General features: G+C 36.5%; 1 protein-coding gene across 1 annotated transcript in view; it reads right to left on the reverse strand.

The window, feature by feature from the left end:
* The window catches only part of NET1 (neuroepithelial cell transforming 1), a gene marked incomplete at both ends in the record, with an annotated part of 35186 nt that extends 16224 nt beyond the window's left edge, over positions 1 to 18962 (reverse strand). The window contains 3 exons of the mRNA XM_084253706.1: positions 5285 to 5344; positions 10890 to 10956; positions 18790 to 18962. Coding sequence (XP_084109832.1) covers positions 5285 to 5344; positions 10890 to 10956; positions 18790 to 18962 — 300 coding nt within the window. The remainder of the gene's footprint in view (positions 1 to 5284; positions 5345 to 10889; positions 10957 to 18789) is intronic.
* Positions 18963 to 22102: the final 3140 nt, after the last annotated feature.

Below are 22102 nucleotides of genomic sequence, written 5' to 3' on the forward strand. Positions count from 1 at the left end.
AATAAAGCATGCCTCTCTAAAAAAAAAAAAATAATAATAATCTGCATTTCTTTCAAGTAGCAGTAATAGACTGAAAGTAAAGAAAGTAAAATATAAAGGACTGAAGACAGACAAAGTATGTCTGGTACCCAGACACCTATTGTCATTGTAGTAGCAACCTACTCCATAGAGGTGTAACCTGTCAGCGCTTTGCCTCAATTGTGTCGTATGCCTTTTGTTTTCCACCTTTGGCTTCTTAGACACCAAGTGTGGTATTTACATATGCAGTCTGGTATTGTGACAAACTGATACCCCGCAGAACAACCAATTGACTAATGGAGCACAGCAACTAGGGGATAAAATCTCTCTCTTCAGTTCCTTAAAAAGACAAGTCTTTTAAAAGGGTACTTAAAATTGTTTTAATGATATACAAGAACAATGTACAACTTAAAAGCAGGTGCAGTATTTAAATATATACATCAGTCTAGGAATGATTCACAATAATCTAGGAATGATTAATGTTAAGGATAAATAGCTCTGGATGCTTCTCAGAGTAATTATTTTATTTTTTTTTTGTTGATATAACTTCCACATTTATTAAAAATCAAATACAATGAATTTTACGACCCCCTTTTCTTTTTTTTTAAATTTTATTTTTATATTCCCCATACAATTACAACCCCCTTATTTTGACCGCAAGCCCTCCTTTCCCTGCCCCCCAACCCCCATCAGAGTAATTATTTTAAATTTAACTTTTAAATTTTTAGACAAGAATCATTTTCTTAAATCTATCTCTGGTTTCTCTCAACTTTCATCACATGTATCATACACCGGTTTTGTTTTCTAGACCTGTGGCACAGAGAAACAATGCTTTATTATTTTATATAACTAACGTCAAAATGTAAAATGAGGGGCAGCTAGCTAGCCTTATTCAAAAGTTAAGTCACTAGCTTTAGCGTGCCAGCTAACTTCAAACTACTGAAATCTGTGCCTCAAAAAATTACCAAATACCCCAATTAAAATTTCAGTGTCATTCTTCAAAGAAATAGAAAAAATATTGATGAAATTCATATGGAGCCACCAAAAACCCTGAATAGCCAAAACCCTCCTGAAAAAAAGAGAAGGGAATGGAGGCATCACTCTCCAGATTTCAAACTATACTACAAAGCCATAATAATCAAAACTGCATGGTATTGGAACCAGAACAGACACACGGACCAATGGAACCAAATAGAAAACTCAGAAATAAACCCACAGATCTACAGTCAACTAATCTTTGACAAAGGAGCAAAGAATATGCACTGGAGCAAAGAAAGTTTGTTTAATAAATGGTGCTGGGAAAACTGGGTCACTACATGCAAAAGAATGAAATTTGACTACTACCCCACACCGTGCATAAAAACCAACTCAAATGTATTAAAGAACTAGACATAAGACCTGAAACCATAAAATATATAGAAGGAAATATAGGCGAAACACTACATGACATGCACCTCAAAGACATCTTTACAGACGCATCACCCAAAGCAGTGATAGTGAAGGTAAAGATAAACAGCTGGGACTACATCAAATTAAAGAGCTTCTGCACAGCAAAAGAGACAACAACCAAAACAAAGAGAAACCCCACCGACTGGGAGAACATTTTTGCACCCAACACTAATGATAAAGGGCTGATCACAAAAGTCTACAAAGAGCTGATGAGACTCAACAAAAACAAAGAACCCAGTCAAAAAATGGGCAGAAGAGCTAAAAAGAAACTTCTCCGAAGAGGAAATAGAAATGGCCAACAGGCATATGAAAAAATGTTCAATGTCACTTGCAATCAGGGAAATGCAAATCAAAACTACAATGAGATACCATCTCACACCAGTGAGAATGCACATATTAAAACAACTAGCTAAATAAATAAATAAACTAGCAACAACAAATGCTCGAGAGGATGTGGAGAGAGGAACTCTCCTGCACTGCTGGTGGGAGTGCAACCTGTCCAACCACTATGGAAAGCTGTGTGGAGATTCCTCAACCTACTAAAGATAGAGCTTTCATATGATCCAGCAATTCCACTCCTAGGTATTTACCCAAAGGACACAGAAACATCAATTTCAAAGAGCACCTGCATCCCTATGTTTATAGCAGGACTATTTGCAATAGCTAAGCTTTGGAAACCACCCAAATGCCCAAAAATAGATGACTGGATCAAGAAGATGTGGTACATATACACCATGGAATATTACTCAGCATTCAAAAAAGATAAACACATGCAATTTGCAGCAACATGGATGGAGCTGGAAGGGATCATGCTCAGTCAAATAAGCCAGAAAGAAAAAGAAAAATACCGGATGGTCTCACTCATAACAGGAATCTAGAAAACCTAAATATGGACCAGGAAAAAGAATAACTATAAGAAAGGAAAAAATCAAAATCAACAAACAACTATGAACCAGAGACACACTACCGGGGGCGGGGGGGCAGGGAGAAGGAGGGACTGGGGTCAAAATCGGGGTTGCAATTATATGGGGAATAAAAAAAAAAAAGATGAAATCTTGCCATGTGTGACAACGTGAATGGAACTGGAGAGGACAATGCTAACTAAACAGAGTAAGTCAGAAAGAGAAAAATAAATTCTGGATGATTTCACTTGTATATGGAATATGGATAAGCAAAACAAAGGAACAGAAAAAAAATAAACCAAAACAAACCCTAGAAATCTGACTGCAGAATTGAGGTTACCAGAGATGGAAGATGAGGGTGGGAAGCAATGAGGGAGGGGCCCAGTGGACAATGGTAAAAGACTATGGATGCCTTGGTGGTGGGGGTGATGTGGTAACATACATAGGAGGAGGAGTGACCCCACCTCTGCTAAATCATGCATAGTGTTGTAAACCTATGTTGCCTCAATAAAAAAAATAGAGTGCAGTATCACTAAAAAAAAAAAAATAATAAAAAAAAATTACCAAATACCTATTCATGGTTCTTAGAAGTTGTTTTTTCAAAAGTGACATTTTCAACATTATAGCATGAACTGCCAAACGACTACTATAAACAATTGCAAGTGCTTTTAAAATCATTTATTCTGTTAGCAACAAAATACACAACTTATTGTTGTGTTTAATCTAAAAAATTGCAAAGTACACAAATATTCAAAACATGGTCACTTATATAATACTTTTAACTTGTAAGAAAATGAAATGAGACCTTCAAAATTGAACATTCAGAAAAAGAATGAAACAGTCATATATTTTAAAACATTTCTTTTGAAAATGTTTTACTGTGAGTTTTTTTTTTTTTTTTTGTGGGATCCTCGCCGGTGGCTGGGGATTGAACCGGCGCTGCAGAGGCTGCGGGCAGCCTTGCAACCCAGCGCTCAACCACTGCGCCACCAGGGGAGGCCCTTTCTGTGGTTTTTTGGATCACTATGAGAGTTAAAGAACTTCAGCCATAAAAATGATTCATAATTACTCATCCCAATATTAATTCATTAATAATATAAACAGTCCCTTTTGAGTCTTCCTATCAGAAGGAAAAGTCAAGGTTATGGTTTCTAACAAACTTAACTGAGAAACACCATTATAAAATAAATATTGTGTTTTTTATAAAGTCAATAACTTTATACATAATAGTATACATAATAGTAAGGTAACCCAATAAGACAGTATTAAAATTTTACTTAGAGACAAATTTAATAAGCAATCACAGCTTAAGATAAGACAGTCAATGATTTATCACATGACAATTCAATTGAATTATGTATTAAATTCTTAATATAAGATATATAAAGTTAAAACACATAATAATCATATTACATGATTAGCTAAGTCAAGATCTTATTTCATTTATTTGACCTACATTACTTCATCTGTTTACAGTCATCAAATATTTACTGAGTAGTTATGTGGCAGATCATGCATGTGTGGCTAAGTAATGGAAATACAGAGGTATATAAAATGGTTCTTAGCAACAAATATAAATGATAATACCAAACTGATTATCATTAACTTATTATATAATAACTACTGTACTAAGATGAAAATTCATGCAAAAAAACGGGTGGAACAGTATTAGAGTACTCATTTACAGGGTGTTTTTGGAGGAGGGATAACTTTAAGAATGTCACATTCTACCCAGTGGTTTTTAACCTGACTATACATAAAAACCACCTGGACATCTCTTAAAAAAACAAAAAGAGCCCAGATGTTCTTAGGTCCTAATTGAGAATGTTACAAAAAGACATATACTTTCCGAGGAAATTACATAGTTCAAAACAAACTATCTCAAGAATTAACTATCAAATTATCAGAAATTCAGGGGATAGAGGAACAAAGGAAATGATACAATAGGGATACAATCATAAATAATCAGGCTATGGAGAACACTACGGAAAAATGATGATTTCTTCAACAACCACAAAAAAACTGCAAGAAAACAGAGCTAAAAAGGAAATCTATAGATTAAAAGATACAAGAGATATAATCAATTACAACATATGAACTTTATTTGAATTCTAATACAAACACACAAAAAAGAAGGCAATCAAAGAAAATGTGAACACTAGAAATGATGATACAAATGAAATAAAATAGTAAGGAAAGAGTAGGAAACTGGAAGAGAAGAGGGAAAAGAAAGGAGACTGATCTGTTAGTACAATGGTAATGGCTGGGGTGAAGAAAAAGAGAACTGTCTTTAAGTAGATTTAACCATGGCTTTTATTATGGCAAACTACAAATACTGTTTATTTCTGGATATGATTAGATTTGAAGTATAATTAAAAATATTCAAGGTTGCCATTTAATAGTTTTTTCTTTCTTTGAATGCAAAATTTAAACAATGTAAATAAAACTGTTTTTGCAAAACGACTAATATTTAAGCAGAGTTCTTCTACAGATATTATTTGTGTAGACACACAACCTGGCTTGCTTGCTTAACTAAAATGTTGATGGACAGACACATAAAAATTTAGTTTTTAGAAAATACCTTGTCTTTAAAAAGAAACAGCAGCTGCCATCATTAAACATGTAAAGTATTTTTTAAATGTTCACTTAAGATATGTGTAACTTTTTTATAACAATCTTTAAGAGGTTTCTTAAAATCAAGATGTTTCTGTAAACACTGGAATTGATAAGTATTTCTAAAGATACCAGGAAATAGGATTTATTTACAATTGAAGAGGGTATCTATAAGAGCCAACATTATTCATTTTTACACTTAAAAATGCAAAAAAATTAAGCAGATTATTCTTATAGCACAGAAATAAAATGGTATCTGTATAGTTTTAGATGCTTTTCTTTGAAAGAGCATTTAGGCCTACCTTCAGATCAAGGCTGCTAAGGCTTACAACATCATCATCTTTCTCTCTTCGTTTCCTTTTCTGTAATTAAAAAAAAAATTCATACTTATATAGAAGGAATGCATGTTACCCTATTAAACAAAGACACCATATAACTAGGGAAATCACTTTTGAAAAAGTCAAGCCTTTGGCTGTATTCATATGAAAATTACTTTTATGAGACATTCATAAATTACCACTAGCATAGTCTAAATAGTCACCCCCACCCCAATTTAATCATCTGTTGTTGTGAAGTCATTCTACTCTATTAAAAACTCATTTACTTAAGTTTTTCAGAACAGAATTCTTAATGTAAGTCAAGGGCTAGTCCATATTTATTAGTGGAATCTTCACTAGGGAAATTTGTTGCTTGAAGCAGGCTTTATCAGCTGGAAGATGAACATCCGGATCCTTGGAGTATTTTTCAGTAATCATCCTTCACCTTCATTTGGCTATGCTGGTGCCATTAGTAGTAAAACTACACATCTTTAATTTCTGGTCCTTAATCAATATTGAAGAAGACTCTTTAAATAACATCTAATTTTCCCACATCTCAAATAATTTTTCAGGTTACTTATTATAAAACCTAGCTTTTGTGAACTCTTAAAACTGACTACCCAGGGCTTCTTTCAATGACCTGTCTTCCAGGACCAGGAGAAATTGTTGGAAATCAATCAAAACTTACAAAAGAAGGACAATAGAGAACAGGAAAGATTAAGTCCAGATAGAAGTGGGCAAAATTTGTGGAACTTGGAAGTCTCAGAAGCAGGCCACCATGGAAAAAGTAAAAGAGGGAACTCTATAAAGCTAGGAAAATTATGTGAACCAAGCCTCTTTGTAAAAAGTTCAGAAAAACTAAATTCACATTAAAATGAACAAAATTCTCTAAGTCAAATCTTACACGAATTAACTCAAAGGAAAAAAGAGAACAAGGGGAAAAATAACATCCCTTCAGAAAATGAAGAAACCTCAGAAAGAAATGCCTGAAGGAGGCCAAAGCTCTAACACACTACTTTCAATTTTAGCTAAAAATTTTACCAAATGATACAAGAAAGAATATAATCAAAATTGAAAAAACTAAAACATGAGGTGACAGAACTCAAAAAATCTTTATTGATTCCCATGGTCATATGCAGAAAGATGCAGAAAAGTATGAATATGATCTCAATTTTGAAAAGCATTTAACCAAAAATCCCATATACATGTATCAATCATTCTGTAAGCCTTTGTGTTTGTAAATAATTATATGAGTAAAATGCAAAGGGGTACATATGTTATCAACATGGATTAGAGTGAAGGTTATGGGATGGAAGGACTAATAAGGGGAGAAGAGAGGACAGGAAGTGGAAATTACTAAGTGAAAAGATTCTACTGAGGGAAAAAAGGCAAGCATATGATTATATTTATGCATTTATGTAATATGTGTGGGTACAGGTATACAAAATTAACACATTTAAAACATTCTAGTGTATTTTCTTTTAAATATTTTAAAGTTATGCTTTTCATATGTATATATTCATCTAGAATTTACTTTTTGCATTCATGTGTTATGAGTTAACATAGCTAAAGGCCCATACCCCTAAGACCATTTGTTGAGAGCGCCATTCCTTTCTGATGCCTATGATAGTTTCATTTATTTGTAGGTCAGTTTCTGGGTTCTCTATTTTGTTCACTGGTCTATTTATATACACCTGCACCCCATGCTATGCTGAAAATTACTGCACCTTTGGAGTAAGTCTGAATAACTAATCCAGTAAATCAAATGCTTCTTTACTCACATACTACTTTTGCTTTTCTGGGTCTTTTACTTTTCCAAATGAATTGTAGAATGAGACCTATTGCACTCTAATGGGATTTCTGTCAGAACCGCACTGAATTTATGAATTAATTTGGAAAGAACTGATATTTTTATGTCATTGAGTCTTTTCTTGCATGAATATATCTCTCCACTTAATTAAGTCTCCTATATTCTCTATTAATGCTAATTTTCCCCATAAGTCTCACAATCTTTTAATAGATTTATTCTTGGTTTTTAAATTTTATTTTAATAAAAGCATTTTTAAAAACTTCATTTAAATGTTCATTGCTAGGAATATACATTCAATCGACTTCTTTCTATAAAACTTTTATAGCTAGTAATTATGCTTGAACTCTTACTAGTACTAGTAGTTATTAATATTCTCGTACATATTTTATATAGACAAACATATTGTCTCTAAGTAATGAAATTGTATTGGCTCTTCATTTCTAATTTGTATACCACTTGTTTTCCATCTTACTGTGTTGGTTGGGCTCAGTGGTATAGGCTGAATAGATATGGTGACAACAGGTTTTTTCTAAATTTATAGGAATATCTTTAACATTTTACCATTATATATGTTGTTTGTTGTAGGCACCAGGCATTAGGAAGTTCTATTAGATTTCTGGTTTGCCAGGAGTTTTATCATGATTGGGTGTTTTTTTTCACAGTTGCTTTTCCTTTTATTTCCTTTGATTCACTTTATCTTTTTCCTAATTCATGTGCTAAATTCTTTATTTTTGTTTTTTCCCTTCCTTAAATTATATATTTAAAAGCTATAAATCACCTGTAAATATTCCTTAATCACATTCCAAAAGTTTTAATATGTGAATCATGAGATATTTCTTTTCTCACTGAAGACACTGATAAGTATTTTCCAAAGTGGTATGCACCCATCCCAGAGGAAGGATATGCAAGATAACTTTCCTGGAGTACAGGAGGAAAGTGTTAGAACTATTTCTATATATTTTTCAATCCTTAAATACAAGCTTTACTAGTTAATACTTAAATATACAAATAATGAGCTCATTTTCACTTACATCATAAAGCTAAAAAAATGGTGATTCAATAAGAAGTCAGCCCAAAATGGTGAAGTTATCACAGTTACTTGATTTTGTGAATAAATCAGCCTCACCTTAAGTGGGTTTTATGCTTTGAGATATTAGCTAATAATGGTGATAAAAATTATAAATAAATTTACCAGGAGTACATACTCAAAATATTTTTGGGGATATGTTTGCAAAATCAAGTTTGCAGATACTTCTCTACTAAAGTTTTTGCTGTTTAAGTTTAGACTCACCAACTAGTGAGGGAAAGAGCCAGGATGAAAAAAGTTTCAAAGGAAAATGCATAATTGCATAAAATCAGGGGACTTTTGCTATGAAAATATTACTGATCACTAATTATTACTGACCGCTTATATTACTGATCACCAACTAAAGCATAATCCATACGAAAGTACAGAATCTTGAACAGCAGTCTCCAGTAGAAACAGAAATTAAGTATGAAGAACAGCATACAAATTAAGTATCTAGGGCCTCCCTAGTGGCTCAAGGGATTAAGCACTGCACTATGAAGTGGTCCGCAGCCTCTGCTGCACCAGTTATATCCCCAGCTGGCCAGGGAGCAACCCACATGGCGATGCAGACCTCTCCTGTCTCTCCCGCTGCTCCCCTCAGCAGTGTGTTTCAGTCAGTCTGCCTGTTCTGTTCCCCTCTCTGTCTCTTGTGGATCCTCTCAACCCCCACATGCCTGGCCTGTATCCCAGCTCTCGTATGCATAAATAAATCTTAGCCAAAACAAACAAACAAACAAACAAAAAAACACAAATTAAGTATCTAATGCTGATCCTCTTAGCACATCATCAGTATAAGCATACAAGTAATGTTTGGTAACTGAAAAAGAATCATTTTTGCTATTTCTCCAAAACAAAAATAAAAATCATGCTCTATTTGAATATACTTTAAGTATTATAAGGCAGGCAGTACATTAAAAAAATGCTTTCTGTGGCTTTTAAATCAATCTGATAGGTCATAGAAAATAAGTATGTACATTTGGTTTGTAAAGATATAGATAGGTAGGTAGGTAGAAATTTATAAAACCTACCCCTGAGGAGGGAGGAGCTAGGTGAAGTAGAAGAGGTAGGAAAAGGGGCACAGAAAAAGTGGATGGGTGGAGAGATGTGGCTGGAAAAGCAGGGAGAGGGCCCTTTCCTTAAGTTAAGGGGAGCACTGGAATCCCATTGACATTGATCTTGTGTCTTCTCCTGGTGAAGGTCGGTGTGGCAGGCCATTCCAGGTGCCCAGGAAGGTAGCTGTGGTGGCTCGATTAGCTGTTTTAGGTGAAGTGGAGGAGGTAGGATGGGTGACTGGGGGTTCAAAGAAGTTGGGAGAGCCATGGGAAGGGGTGGTTGAGCTGAGCAGAGAAAAGGATGTGGCTGGCATGGTGGCAGAGCTGGTAGTCTTGTCACTGACTCACACTTGCATGCCATGCTGGTGTTGGTGCTTTGGAGAGGGTGGGTCCTGTGGGCAAGGAGAGCTACTTGTCAGCCAGCTGGACCTGATACTTAAAGGGGACAAGGTGGTTCCATTACCAGGAGTGCACATAGGCCATATCCATGAGAGCGTTGTATTCTTTCAGTGGCTTTTCCCTGGATAGAACCTCCACCTGTACTTGCTGAACACATCCATCTTGTAGAGAAACTTGGTGACATGCATGACAGTTATAGCTTCTGTGCATAGCAGGAAGCTCACTGTTGTCTCATCTTGGTCTCCATTATTCAGGGGGTCCTATTCCTCTAAGTCCCTGACACCTTTGCTATGATCCTCAAGGAGATGTTGAAGACTTATGCAGTGGGCATTGCTGCATAGAAATCCTATTGCCATTTCATCATATCTTTAAGAAAGCCCAGGGACCAATTTATAGACAATGTCTTAGATGGTTCTGCCAGATCTGATGCTCAGCAGTGGTAGGTTTTATGGACTTACACATCACAAAAGGGTCAGTAATTGGAGTGCACATGGGAGTTTTGCTGAAGAAACTCAAGCACTCTACATGGTAGTGGCATCAACAAGTATCCTCCCAAGAGTGTACACGTGAGTTGAGAGTTCAGATGATCAGTGATTTTGATCCATGGTCTAATGTATAATATTGGGTTGGGGAGCAGGGCAGGGACTGGAGAGTGACAAGGTGAGTTGGTGATCAGGCAGGTCCTGGAGGGGAATAAGAAGGGGTAGGAACGGAGGAAATCTAAAGCTCCAGAAGCAAGAGGAAATAGCAATGAGTTTTTAAATTACAAAAATAATCAATTTTCTGGTGTCACTTTGCACAAAGTTAGAGGTATCTATAAAGTCTCACTCTAAAAATAATGAAGTAGTCCCTCTACACAAAGGTGATTACAGAAAATCATTCATTATACATATCATCTGCAATCATTTTTATATTTTTCAACTATATATAAAGAAGATGTAAAAGTATATACATAAAAATAATTTCATGACTCATAATTCTCTGAATTTTAATACTGTAGGAAAAAGAAAAAGAATTGCATAGAGTTAAAGATGAATAGACCTAATACTTTTCAAAATTTGTTCTATACTTAAATTGCAATAAAAATTTCTCAGGTTGTCAGCAGAAAATAATTAAATTAGGTTGCCAAAGATGGGTATAGAAACTCTGTACCTTAAGATATTCAGAGAAGTACAGATAACCAAGCTGAATACCAAATGAAAAGATAACCCAGCTGTTAATTCTAATGTCTTGAAATAAAAACCCTAGGTATCTACTCACCAAAGTAAAGTCCCAGTGGGGGCCAGGTGTTAAAAATGTGAAGGAGCTACCTCGCCGAAGGGAATATCTGTCAATAGGAAATTCAAATGATAAATAAATTGAGAATGACTTCAGTATAATAAAATATTACATAGTATGGAAATAAAAAGCTACCTTTTTCATAAATTCAAAACTGTAGCCTTATTAGTCATTTAATCATAGAAATAAGGAGGATATGCAAACAAAATGTCAGGATGTAAGTTCTGGTTATTTTCAAAATCTTTACAAAAGTGAAAAAAGCCTTTATAAAATCAGTGAACAAAATAAGTATTAAAAAATAATTTACCAAACTAAACAGTTTATTTTAGATGGTTCAATAACATGAAATCTAATTATATAACAGATTGCATTAATAGGTTAAATAAAAAAAAACAGAAAATAAACTCAGTAGATGCAAAAAAATTATTTGATAAAATTCAATATTGATGCCTATTATTTTAAAAATAGGATATTCTTAACATAAAATAAAACCTAAATGCATTTATCTGCATTTCATTTAAATCCCTTCCAAGTACTGATTTTTAAAAAATTATATAATATCTGAATAAACCAAATAAAAGGCTTTAACTAACTACATCTAAGACAAATGTCTCAAGTAGGGCTAAAATTTGACTAGGACTTTATTCTTTACCATTAAGTGACAGATTTTTCTTCTGTCATTCAAGAATAAAGCGAGAATCCTACGACAAAAACCTGTCTTTACTTACAAAACATAAACCTCTATGTCTAAAGACATGTAGAAAACTACAAAACTAGCTAGCACAGGAAATAGTGAGTTTAAAAACTATACTTATTGTTAATCACTTCACATAGTAAATAAATTCCACCTCCTTCTGGAAATGAGGACTGCCCAAATGAGAACAAGCAAACGCTGTTTATTCAGATCCACTATTACGTGCATTTAGGCAGACTCAAAGGCAGGCTGAAGAGGGTTAAAAATTTGTGGAGGGAAAAAGGAGGGCTACAAGTGAGCTCTGATTAGAAGCTGTTGGCATAGGGAAGCTGTAGGCAGGCTAATTACAAGTGTGTATCCTATGTGATTGATTAGGGTGCTTATTTGGCTTGTTGGTTCTAAGATGGAAAAAAAGGACAAAAATTTGGGAAGCAGGCAGTAACTGATCAAGTCCTAAACATTTTGGGCCAATTATTACTGAAGTTATTGTTTAATTCCCAAATGGCAAAGACACAGTCTATTTGTATATTCCCTCTCTCACCCTTGACTCTCATGGTCTTTATTCATCATAAAGTACAGAAATACCACAGATGGATGTTATTCCTGCAAAAATGAACAAGTTAAATCACATACAAGGACTTCTGTAGTTTTCCGAACTAAACAGAATGCAGAATTTTGTTTATATTTTGACAAGGAACACAAGAGAAAATGGCTACAAGGATGTCAAAGCTAAGTAAAATCAAAGCTGAATCAAGACAAACAGTAATTAGCAAAGCACACAAGAGCCAAGAAAGCTATAAGTGCAAAGGGAACCGCACAAGAGGGAATGAAATGAATTACATTCAAATAATCCTTACTACAATTGAATAGTTCCTGTTTGACTACTGAAAGATATAAGGAAGGGCTAGATCATGATAAAAGGCCTTACACACAATGCTTAAAAGAATATGTCTGGATCTTAAATATGCAGCTATTAACTACTGAATTCTAAAAGTAATGAGGAGGATGGGTTGGAATAAGGCAAGACTGGTCAAGAAGAGCAGTTCTGAAGCAGCTCCAATATTGCATACAAAAAGATGGTTAAGAGGCTGCAGCCACAGCAGCTAGGTTAGAGAAGAGGAACAGATTAGAAAGAGGGCTCAATAACTAAATTGGTAGATTTTTCCTTTTTCTCCTTGGTTGGTTACTGCCAAGGTTTCTGGCATTAAAAAAAATATGGTACCACTAAATAGCAATTAAAATTAGATGCAGAAAGATTTTAGGACTAACAGCAAACAATCTCTAAATAATTATTTGGGAAGGGGGCCTCCCTGGTGGTGCAAGGGGTTAAGCACAGCACTATGAAGCAATCCTCAGCCTCTGCATCAAGAGTTCGATCTCCGGCTGGCCAGGGAGCAACCCACATGGCAAGGCAGACCTCCCCTGTCTCGCCCGCTGCTCCCCTCAGCAGTGTATTTCAGTCAGTCTGCATGTTCTGTTCCCTGCTCTGTCTCTGGTGAATCCTCTCATCCCCTGCATCTCTGGCCTATACCCCAGCTCTTGTATGCATAAATAAATAAATCTTTAAAAAAATATATTTGGGAAAGATTGAGAACATGGTAAACCTTTTATTACTCGTGGAGCTCAAAATTTTTTTCAGGGCTTCTTTATTGGAGCAAGATGACTTAATGAAATGATTTTTTTGCCACTGCATAAAAGTTAAGCAACAATGAAGGAAACAGTAGCTTTTTTTTTTTTTTTTAAGATTTATTTATTTATGCATACTAGAACTGGGGTACAGGCCAGAGGTGTGGGGCGTGAGAGGATTCACCAGAAACAGAGCTGGGAACAGAACTGGCAGAATGACCGAAATACACTGCTGAGGGGAGCAGTGGGAGAGACAGGAAAGGTCTGTGGGTAGCTCCCTGGCGGGGGATCCAACTCGTGCTGCAGTGGCTGCAGATAGCTTCACAGTGCCGAGACTTAACCCTTTCACCCAAAAACAGTAGCTTTTTGAGCAAACATTAGAACAAGGTATTATTTAAGATCATGAAAAAAGACATCTGAAGTAAATCATAATTTACATGACTAAACAATATATAGAAATATTATAAACAGGGCCTCCTTGGTGGCACAGGAGGTTGAGCACTGCAATGTGAAGCTGTCAGCAGCCTCTATAGTGCAGGTTCAATCCCGGCCGGTCTGGGAGATACCCACATGTTACGGCAGACCTCTCCTGTCTCGCTTGCTGCTCCCCTCAGCAGTGTATGTCAGTCAATCTGCTTGTTCTGTTCCCCACTCTCTCTGGTGAATCTTCTCATCCTCCCACACATGTGGCCTGTACCCCGGTTCTTGTATAAAAAAAATCTTAAAAAAATACAAGATTTAAGAAAGAAATATTATAAACAAGTGCTAAAAGATTACAGGAAAAACAGTATCTTCATATCATGAGTCCATAGATGACACTTTTTATAAACATTGCTCTAGGTAAGTGCTATTACATACTATATGGCTAAAAGAAAGCCATCAGTGAGAAATGGGCTGGAAAGCAGCAATTATAATTTCTCAGAAGAATATTTTTTTATCTAACACAAATACGTATTATAAAGTAGTAACCATAGTGGCACTTAAAATACTCAATACCTTTAGGAAATACCTTTCCTTTAAGGTATAAGACAAGTGTTAAGAACAGAAAACTAAAACTATTCATTTCTTTATTCTCTAGAACTGACCATACTGACTACAGAATGAAAATCTGATGTCTGAGAGTTGGAAAGAAACACAGCTCTTAGGAATTTTAAACAGGCCAACAAACTAGAAAAAATATTTCCAATTGAATGGCAAGATTCTTTCCAGCACTAGTTATAATCAGCTTTACAGTAATGCTATTATTTTCCATTTTAATAACAAGTCTCTTTTTATTTGAATATCTATGGAAAAAAAGGAACCAAAAAATCCAAATTGTGCCCAGAAAGTATGTGAGAGAGTGCCAACTTTCAAGTATCTTGGAAAAGAATACAGTCTTTTTTTTAAAAAAACAAAAACAAAAGTCAGGCTCAAAATCTAATAGCTATTTTAAACGCTTATGGAAAATTTTTTTTTATTTCATAAAACAATGACATTATAAATGGATTTCTTGAAGATAACCAGTATAGATATTTAAAGAAAAATTTAAAGATTGAAATAAGAAGTAATGGTTCTTTATCTTTTCAAGACCTTTTGTCCAATTCTTTTTTTTCATATCACCAAATAAAACTATATGAGATTTGAAGTATAAAATAAATTAATACACAAATGAATTAGCATGGTGTATTGTTTCCTATTAATACCATTATCACTATTTCTTGACCTCTAACAATTGTTTAGTGTGAAAGTTACTGACAATGTAAACTGTTTTTATACTAAACTAGTTTTAGTCTAAACAAAGCAATAATTGCAATGGTAAAGGGGATGTGCAAAAAGGGAATCACCCTGTTCACTCATTCATTTTTTTTTTTTAAAGATTTATTTATACAAGTGCTGGGGTACAGGCCAGAGGAGTGGGAGGGTGAGAGGATTCACCAGAGACAGAGCAGGGAGCAGAACAGGCAGACATACCGAAAGCACTGCTGAGGGGAGCAGCGGGTGAGACAGGATGTGGGTATCTCCCTGGCCGGCCGGGAATTGAACCTGCGCTGCACAGGCTGCGGACAGCTTCACAGCGCTGTGCTCAACCCGCTGCGCCACCAGGGATGCCCCCCTGTTCATTCATTCTTAAGTCAAATTATATTTTCAGAGATTAGGATGTGTGTCACTGTCCATGCAGATAAGAGCTGAACTGGAAGTATAAATGGCAGTAACACAGCCCATAAAATGTATGGGACAGTATAAATGAGTTTGTCCTTCCATTTAAGAAGGAAAACAAACCATAAAATATGAAGATACTAGTTTATAAGGTAAATACTTATGGATTTACAATGGGAAAAAAACACCATTTATTTCTGCTTTAACCTTTCTAATTTCTGTCCTACTTGCTTTAGGTTTAGTGTGCCTTCTTTTAAGGATTTTAAAATGGAAGACTTATTTATTTGCAATCTTTTTCTTTCTTAAACAGGTATTTAGAGCTGTAAATTTTCCTGTTCAGTTCATTATGTAGCTCTTACCTCTTCTGCATAATTGCTTATCCCTAACTCTTCTCTATCCCCATTTCATTCCCCCTCCCTACACAACTAGTATCTAGCCAGTGAACTAGTTATGAAACCCAAAACCCATCATGCTCATTTGTTTCAGGCCTTTTTAACATGCTTCCTCCCCACATAAAATCACCTTTTTATTCTATTCTCTAAATTGGTCTTCTAAAACTCAGGGATTACAATTGGAAGCATTTCCTGCAGTCAAGATAAATGCATTTTATCTATATCTATGACCTCTTGTGTATACCTCTATAGTAACTTTGATCACATACTATTATAAATGTGTCTTTCATAACTATAAGGTTATATAGGCTTTTATAGACTAAAGACCAGATTTTCTATTTCCATATTCCTATTGTCTGACATATTTCTTGAATAAATTATACCTCATTTCTTCCCAACCCACTGCTAACAATCTACATACAGAATCTGACTATCCTATGAATTCTATCTTAGGATCAATATGTTCTCATTACCAGAGTTTTTACTCCTTAACTATCAATTCCTCCTTTACTTATTAACATTTGACATTATGTCCTCTTTCTTGAAATGCTTTCTTCATCTGGCCTCCTGTACAATGTTTTCATTTTTTTTTTTGTCACTAGCTGCTTCTTCTACACATCCCATTACTCTGACCTTTAATTCACAAATAACAATGTAAACAAAGGCTACCTCAATTAAAAAAACAAAATGGTGGGAATACCTTAGGGTTTGGTACAACTCTTCTTTATACTATCTATATGACTTCCTAGTACCTGATTTCAAGTCTATTTGTTATAACTCCCAAATTCACATCTGGTTACGCAAGTGGGTTCACTTTATACGTAAGTGTTCACTGAGTTAAACACTTGTTTTTCATCCAATTGTTATGCTTCAATAAAAGATTAAAAAAAGAAAAGAAAAACATCAAAAATAAGAAGAAAAAAATTGTTGTAATGAACTTGTTAATAGGAGACTCAAAATATGTTCCAAAGTAAACTCCGTACCTAGTCTTTCCTTTCTGAGAACCTGGAAACCCATTTTGTAGCACTCAGAACAAAAACCTTGGAGTCACTCTTCATTCCTTTTTCTCTTAATTCCACATTTAATCCATCTGCAAATCCTGTCAGCACTACTTTTCCTATTCTCATATGATCTCTTAAATTCAATAACCTCCTAATTGATCTCCCCGGTTTTATCTTTGCTATGTAAGTCAGAGTGATACTTTGAAAATACAGATCACATTTCCTTTTGCTTCCCATCTCACAAGTTTGAATTCAGAGTCCTTCTGATGATCTACTAGGTACTACACAATCTGACCCCAGTTATCTCTCTGACTTCATCTTCTACCATTGTCCCTGATTTATAACACTCCAGTTACTTCAGTTTCTTTGCAGTAAACACTCCCGATAGAATTCTCCTTCAAAACCTTTGTACTTGCTGCCCTTCAGAATATTCATGTGGCTTAGTCTCTTAATTTTTTCAGATCTCTGCTCACATGTCATCATTATCATCAGAGGTTTTTCCCTTGTGATTTTTAAAAAATAACAACACAACTCTCCACCTATCTCTGTCCCTCTTACCATGCTTTAATTCTCTTCACGGCATGACAACCTGAGTTTTCATCTGTTTTGTTCACCAGAATTCCTAGCATCTACAAAGATGTCCGGCACCAGGCCAGTACTCAACTCAGTATTATTGAGTGAATGAAGAGTGAATTTAATACTGCCTCTACTTGACTTTTTTGATATTCTAATTTCCTTTTCCCTTTAAGCAGTTTTTCCTGGTTCTCCTATTACTCAGTCTCAGAGATGACTTTCTGCTCTTTCACTGCCTCTTAAATGTAGGCTGCAATCAGTATAAAGATTTCACAAATGTTTATTTAGGTAATGATTCCCCTAAACTTCAAATAATAAAAATCAGCATCTAATGAAAAAGTCCAGCTCTCTGCAGTGCAACTTACAATGGGTTTTTAAGTGCCTGATTTGTCAAAGAAAGGTCTTCTCCTATCTCTTAAAAAAGGGATGGGCACATCCAGCCATGACTAGAATGTAAATTATGTAAGTAACTGTAGTTTAGTTAAAGCAATAATGTTATATGAACCAAAGGGACTTCTGAAGAGATGGGGCAGATGTGTATTTTTTTAAAAGATTGATTTATTTATGCATACCAGAACTGGGGTACAGGCCAGAGAGATGTGTATTCTTATAGATAAAAATCAACAAATTTATTGAGAGCTCTATGTATAGGCACTATGTATGTACCTTACGTGCATCATCTCACTGAATTTCACAACTTATAGGAAGCGCGTACTATTACAATTTCCATTTTACAGATGAGGACAACGCCTTAGAGATATGAGGTCCAAGAACTGGGCACCGGAGCCTACCACCCACCTCCGTTACAATGACAGGGGAACAAGGTGAGAATATTTTCACTGCTCTTACTCCAGCCGCAAATTCTCAAACCTTCATCGACTGGCCATTTTTCTCCAGACAAGCGAAGCAGAATGTGAAATGTATCACTAGCTAAAAATGTCCGTTCGCAAACTTGGCCATTCTCAACAGAGCTCTGGCCCCGGCATAATATTTCACTCTAACAATCGTTTTTAGGATAAAAGTTTGGTGTCTTTGGAGGAAGTCCGGGCTCCATAGCCGAATTCTCTCCCCATACACCGCAGGCGCCCTGACAATTTCAGCCCGCGGTTTCTCACTTAGGAGCCGCCCGCGGATTCTCACTTAGGAGCCGCCCGCATTCCAGCCTGAAACCTGCTGGGCATAAAGACCGCTTTGGGCTGCCCCGGACCCTGCACCCCCAAGAAGGGTCCGAGAAACCCAATGAGCCAGAAGAGAGGGTGACCAGCCCGCCCTCGCCCGAAGAAGCGTCAGAGGAGGAGGAGGGACCAGCCCGCCCCCTGAAGGGTCTGCAGAGGAGGAGGTGGAGTAGAAGAGGAGCCAGCCCACCCCTGCCAGAGAGGGAGGAGGAGGCAAAGCGGGGTGATCTACCAGCCACCCCACAACCCCACACCCGCCCAGTCTCTGCCGACCCCCTGCCTCACCTGCCGTCAGGCTCCGGCACCGGAGTGTCAGCAGGCCCGGGGTCCCGGGTGTCCGCAGGCTCGGGCCCCCGAGTGTCTGCAGGCCCAGCGGCGCCATCCGAGCTGAGTCCGGAGGCTCGGCGGCTTCGCCTCCGCGGCCGGTGCTGCTTCTGGGCCGCCAGCTCGGGCTCCATGGCGCGGAAGAGGGGTGGGCGCTGGCCGGTGCCCGGCGGCTGGCTGGGATGGGCACCGCGCCCACCACTCTGCCCCGGGAAGTTGCTGTCAGGACAGCACCGCCGCCGCCATCTTCCGGGGGGTTTGAAAATGGCGGCCGTGGCTCTCAGCCAATCGGGAGGCAGTAGAGAGTTGCTCGGAAAACGTGGCGTCCCGCCCTCCGTTACGTAATTAGAAGGTGGACTCGCAGGGTGATGAGCCAACCTTGCTGAGGAGGAGTGCATCTTACTGGATTTAATTGTCACCGTTCTATTTTTAATTAATTAATTAATTAATATATTTATACCATTGTTCATTTTTAAACAATGTTTGCTTTCCCCCCTCAGGTGTAGTCCCCATAGAATTTCCTCCACTTAGTCACCCCTGCACCATCACCACAGTCCCCTGTGCTCCTCCCTCCCTCCCTCCCTCCTTCCGATCCCTCCCCTTCCCCTGCAGGTTGTCTCTGGTTTATAATTGTTTGTTTTTGTTTTGTTGTGTTGTGTTTTGTGTTGTTATTATTTGCCCCCTCATGTCTTAATTGGTTCCCCTATATTTCTCCTATAAGTGAAGCCATCCCATGTTTTTCTTTTCCCTTCTGACTTGCTTTGCAGAGCTCCATCCATGTTGCTGCAAATGGCATTAGTTTATCCGTTTTTTATTGCTGAATAGTATTTCATTGTGTGTATATATCACATCTTCTTGATCCAGTCATCTATTTTTGGGCATTTGGGTTGTTTCCAGGTTTTGCCTAGTATAAATAGTGCTGCAATAAATATAGGGGCACAGGTATTCTTTTGCATCAATGTTTTTGTGTCCTTTGGGTCAATCCCTAAGAGTGGAATTGCTGGATCCTATGCTTGCTCCATTTTTAGTAAACTGAGGAGCCTCCATACAGCTTTCCATAGTGGTTGGACCAGTTTGCACTCACACCAGCAATGTAGGAGCGTTCCTTTTCACCACATCATCGCCAACATTTGTTGTTGCTAGTTTTTTTGATATGTGCCATTCTTACTGGATTGTCACCATTCTAAATCCCCAAATCCCATTACCTGTTTTACTGTTTATCAGGACTGTCTTCACAAGCCAAGGCAGACTGAAAACATTTTACTTGTTCATTGAAGTAGAGTTGATATATAACATTATATTAGTTTTACATTTGACTTTTGTATATATTGCAAAATCACCACAATAAGTTTAAGATCCTTCACCTAAGTATTTATAGTTGTTTTTCCTGTCATAAAAACTTTTTTTTTTCTCCTTCTTTCTCCTTCTCTTGCTTCCTCCATGAAAGCTTTTAAGATTGATTTGCGATAGAGTTACTAACTAGGCACTTGCATTATGTTACATCCCTGTGACTATTTTATAACTGGAAGTTTGTACTTTTTTACCACTTTCACTCATTTTTCCACACCTACCACCCCTGCGTCTGGCAACCACCAATCTGCTCTCTGTATCTATGAGCCTGGTTTTTGTTTTCTTATTTTTAGACTCCTCACATAAGTAAGATAACGTGGTATTTGTCTTTCTCTGACTTATTTTACTTAGCATAATGCCTTCAGGATCTATCCATGTTGGTGGAAATGGCAAGATTTCTTTTTTTGTTGTTGAATAATACTCCTTTGTATATAAATACTATGTTTTCTTTATCTATTCATCAATTGAGGACATTTATATGGTTTCCATGTCTTGGCTATTGTAAACAATGGTACAATGAACTTGGGGGTGCAGATATCGTTTTGAGTTAGTGTTTCCATTTTCTTCAGATAGATACTCAGGGTGGGAATGCTGGATCATATGGTAATTCTATTTTTAATTTTTTGAGAACCTCTACTGTTTTCCATGGTGAATGCACCAATTTACATTTCCACTGCCAACAAAATTCAAGAGTTTCCTTTTCTCCTTATCTACGGCAACATTTGTTATCGCCTGTCTTCTTGATAATAGCTATCCTAACAGGTGCAAGGTGATATTTCATGGTTTTGATTTTGCATTTCCCTGATGATTAATGATGTCGAACACCTCTTCATGTACTTTGGTTCATCTGTATGTCTTTCTCAGAAAAGTGTAAAAATCTTTTGCCTATATTCTCGTTTTTTCTTTGCTACTGAATAAAATGGGTTTCTTATATCAGATATATGATTTCCAAATATTTTCTTCCATTCACTTGGCTATCTTTTCATTTTGTTGATGATTTCCTTTGCTGTGTAGAAGCTTTTAGTTTAATGTAGTACCACTTGTTTATTTTTGCTTTTGGAATCATCCAAAAAATCATTACCAAGGTCAGTGTCAATGAGTTTACTGTCTATGTTTTCATTTAGGATTTTTATGATTTCAGGTCTATATTCACATCTTTAATCCATTTTGCTTTAATCTTTTTTTGTGTGGTGTACTGTTTGGTTCTTTTGCATGTGACTGTCCAGTTTTTTCAATACCATTTATTGAAAAGACTATACTTTCCCCAATGCATATCTTGGGCTCCTTTGTCACAAATTAATTGACTAAATATGTGTGGATTTATTTCTGGATTCTGTACTTTTCCACTGAGTTACGTGTCTTTTTTTTAATGCCAATATCATACTGTTTTGATTACTATAGCTTTGTAATATAGTTTGAATGGGGTGCCTCCAAGGTTGTACTTTGGCTCTTCAGGGTTTTTGTTGTTCTGTACAAATTTTAGGATTCTTTACTCTTATTTCTGTGAAAAATGCCATTGGAATTTTGATAGGGATTGCACAAACCTATATATTGCTTTGGGTAATGTGGACATTTTTTAACAGTACTGATCCTTCCACAGAAGAATATTAGATCATTCTTAGCATTTGGGGGAAAAGAGGTTGAAAGTGATAACTAAAATGAGGTATACTATTGGCCATATACATACAAAATTATTCAAGTGAGATAAATCCCAGTTACCAAAGGTAATGGAAGTGTGCTCTTAGGGCTGACTCTAGGAGACTAGAGGCAAAATTGTTAATTACGGAGGCTAAATTGTTAATTGCTCTTAGACTTTAATGAGCCCAAAGAGAAAAAAAAATCTTCTCTAACTTTCTCTCTAAGATTTCTTTTAGCAGGTGAGTAATGCAACAACCTTGAGCTGAGCTCCAGGGCTAGCTGAAAG

This window comes from Talpa europaea (genome assembly GCF_964194135.1).
Source record: "Talpa europaea genome assembly, chromosome: 14".
NCBI classification, from domain to species: Eukaryota; Metazoa; Chordata; class Mammalia; order Eulipotyphla; family Talpidae; genus Talpa; species Talpa europaea.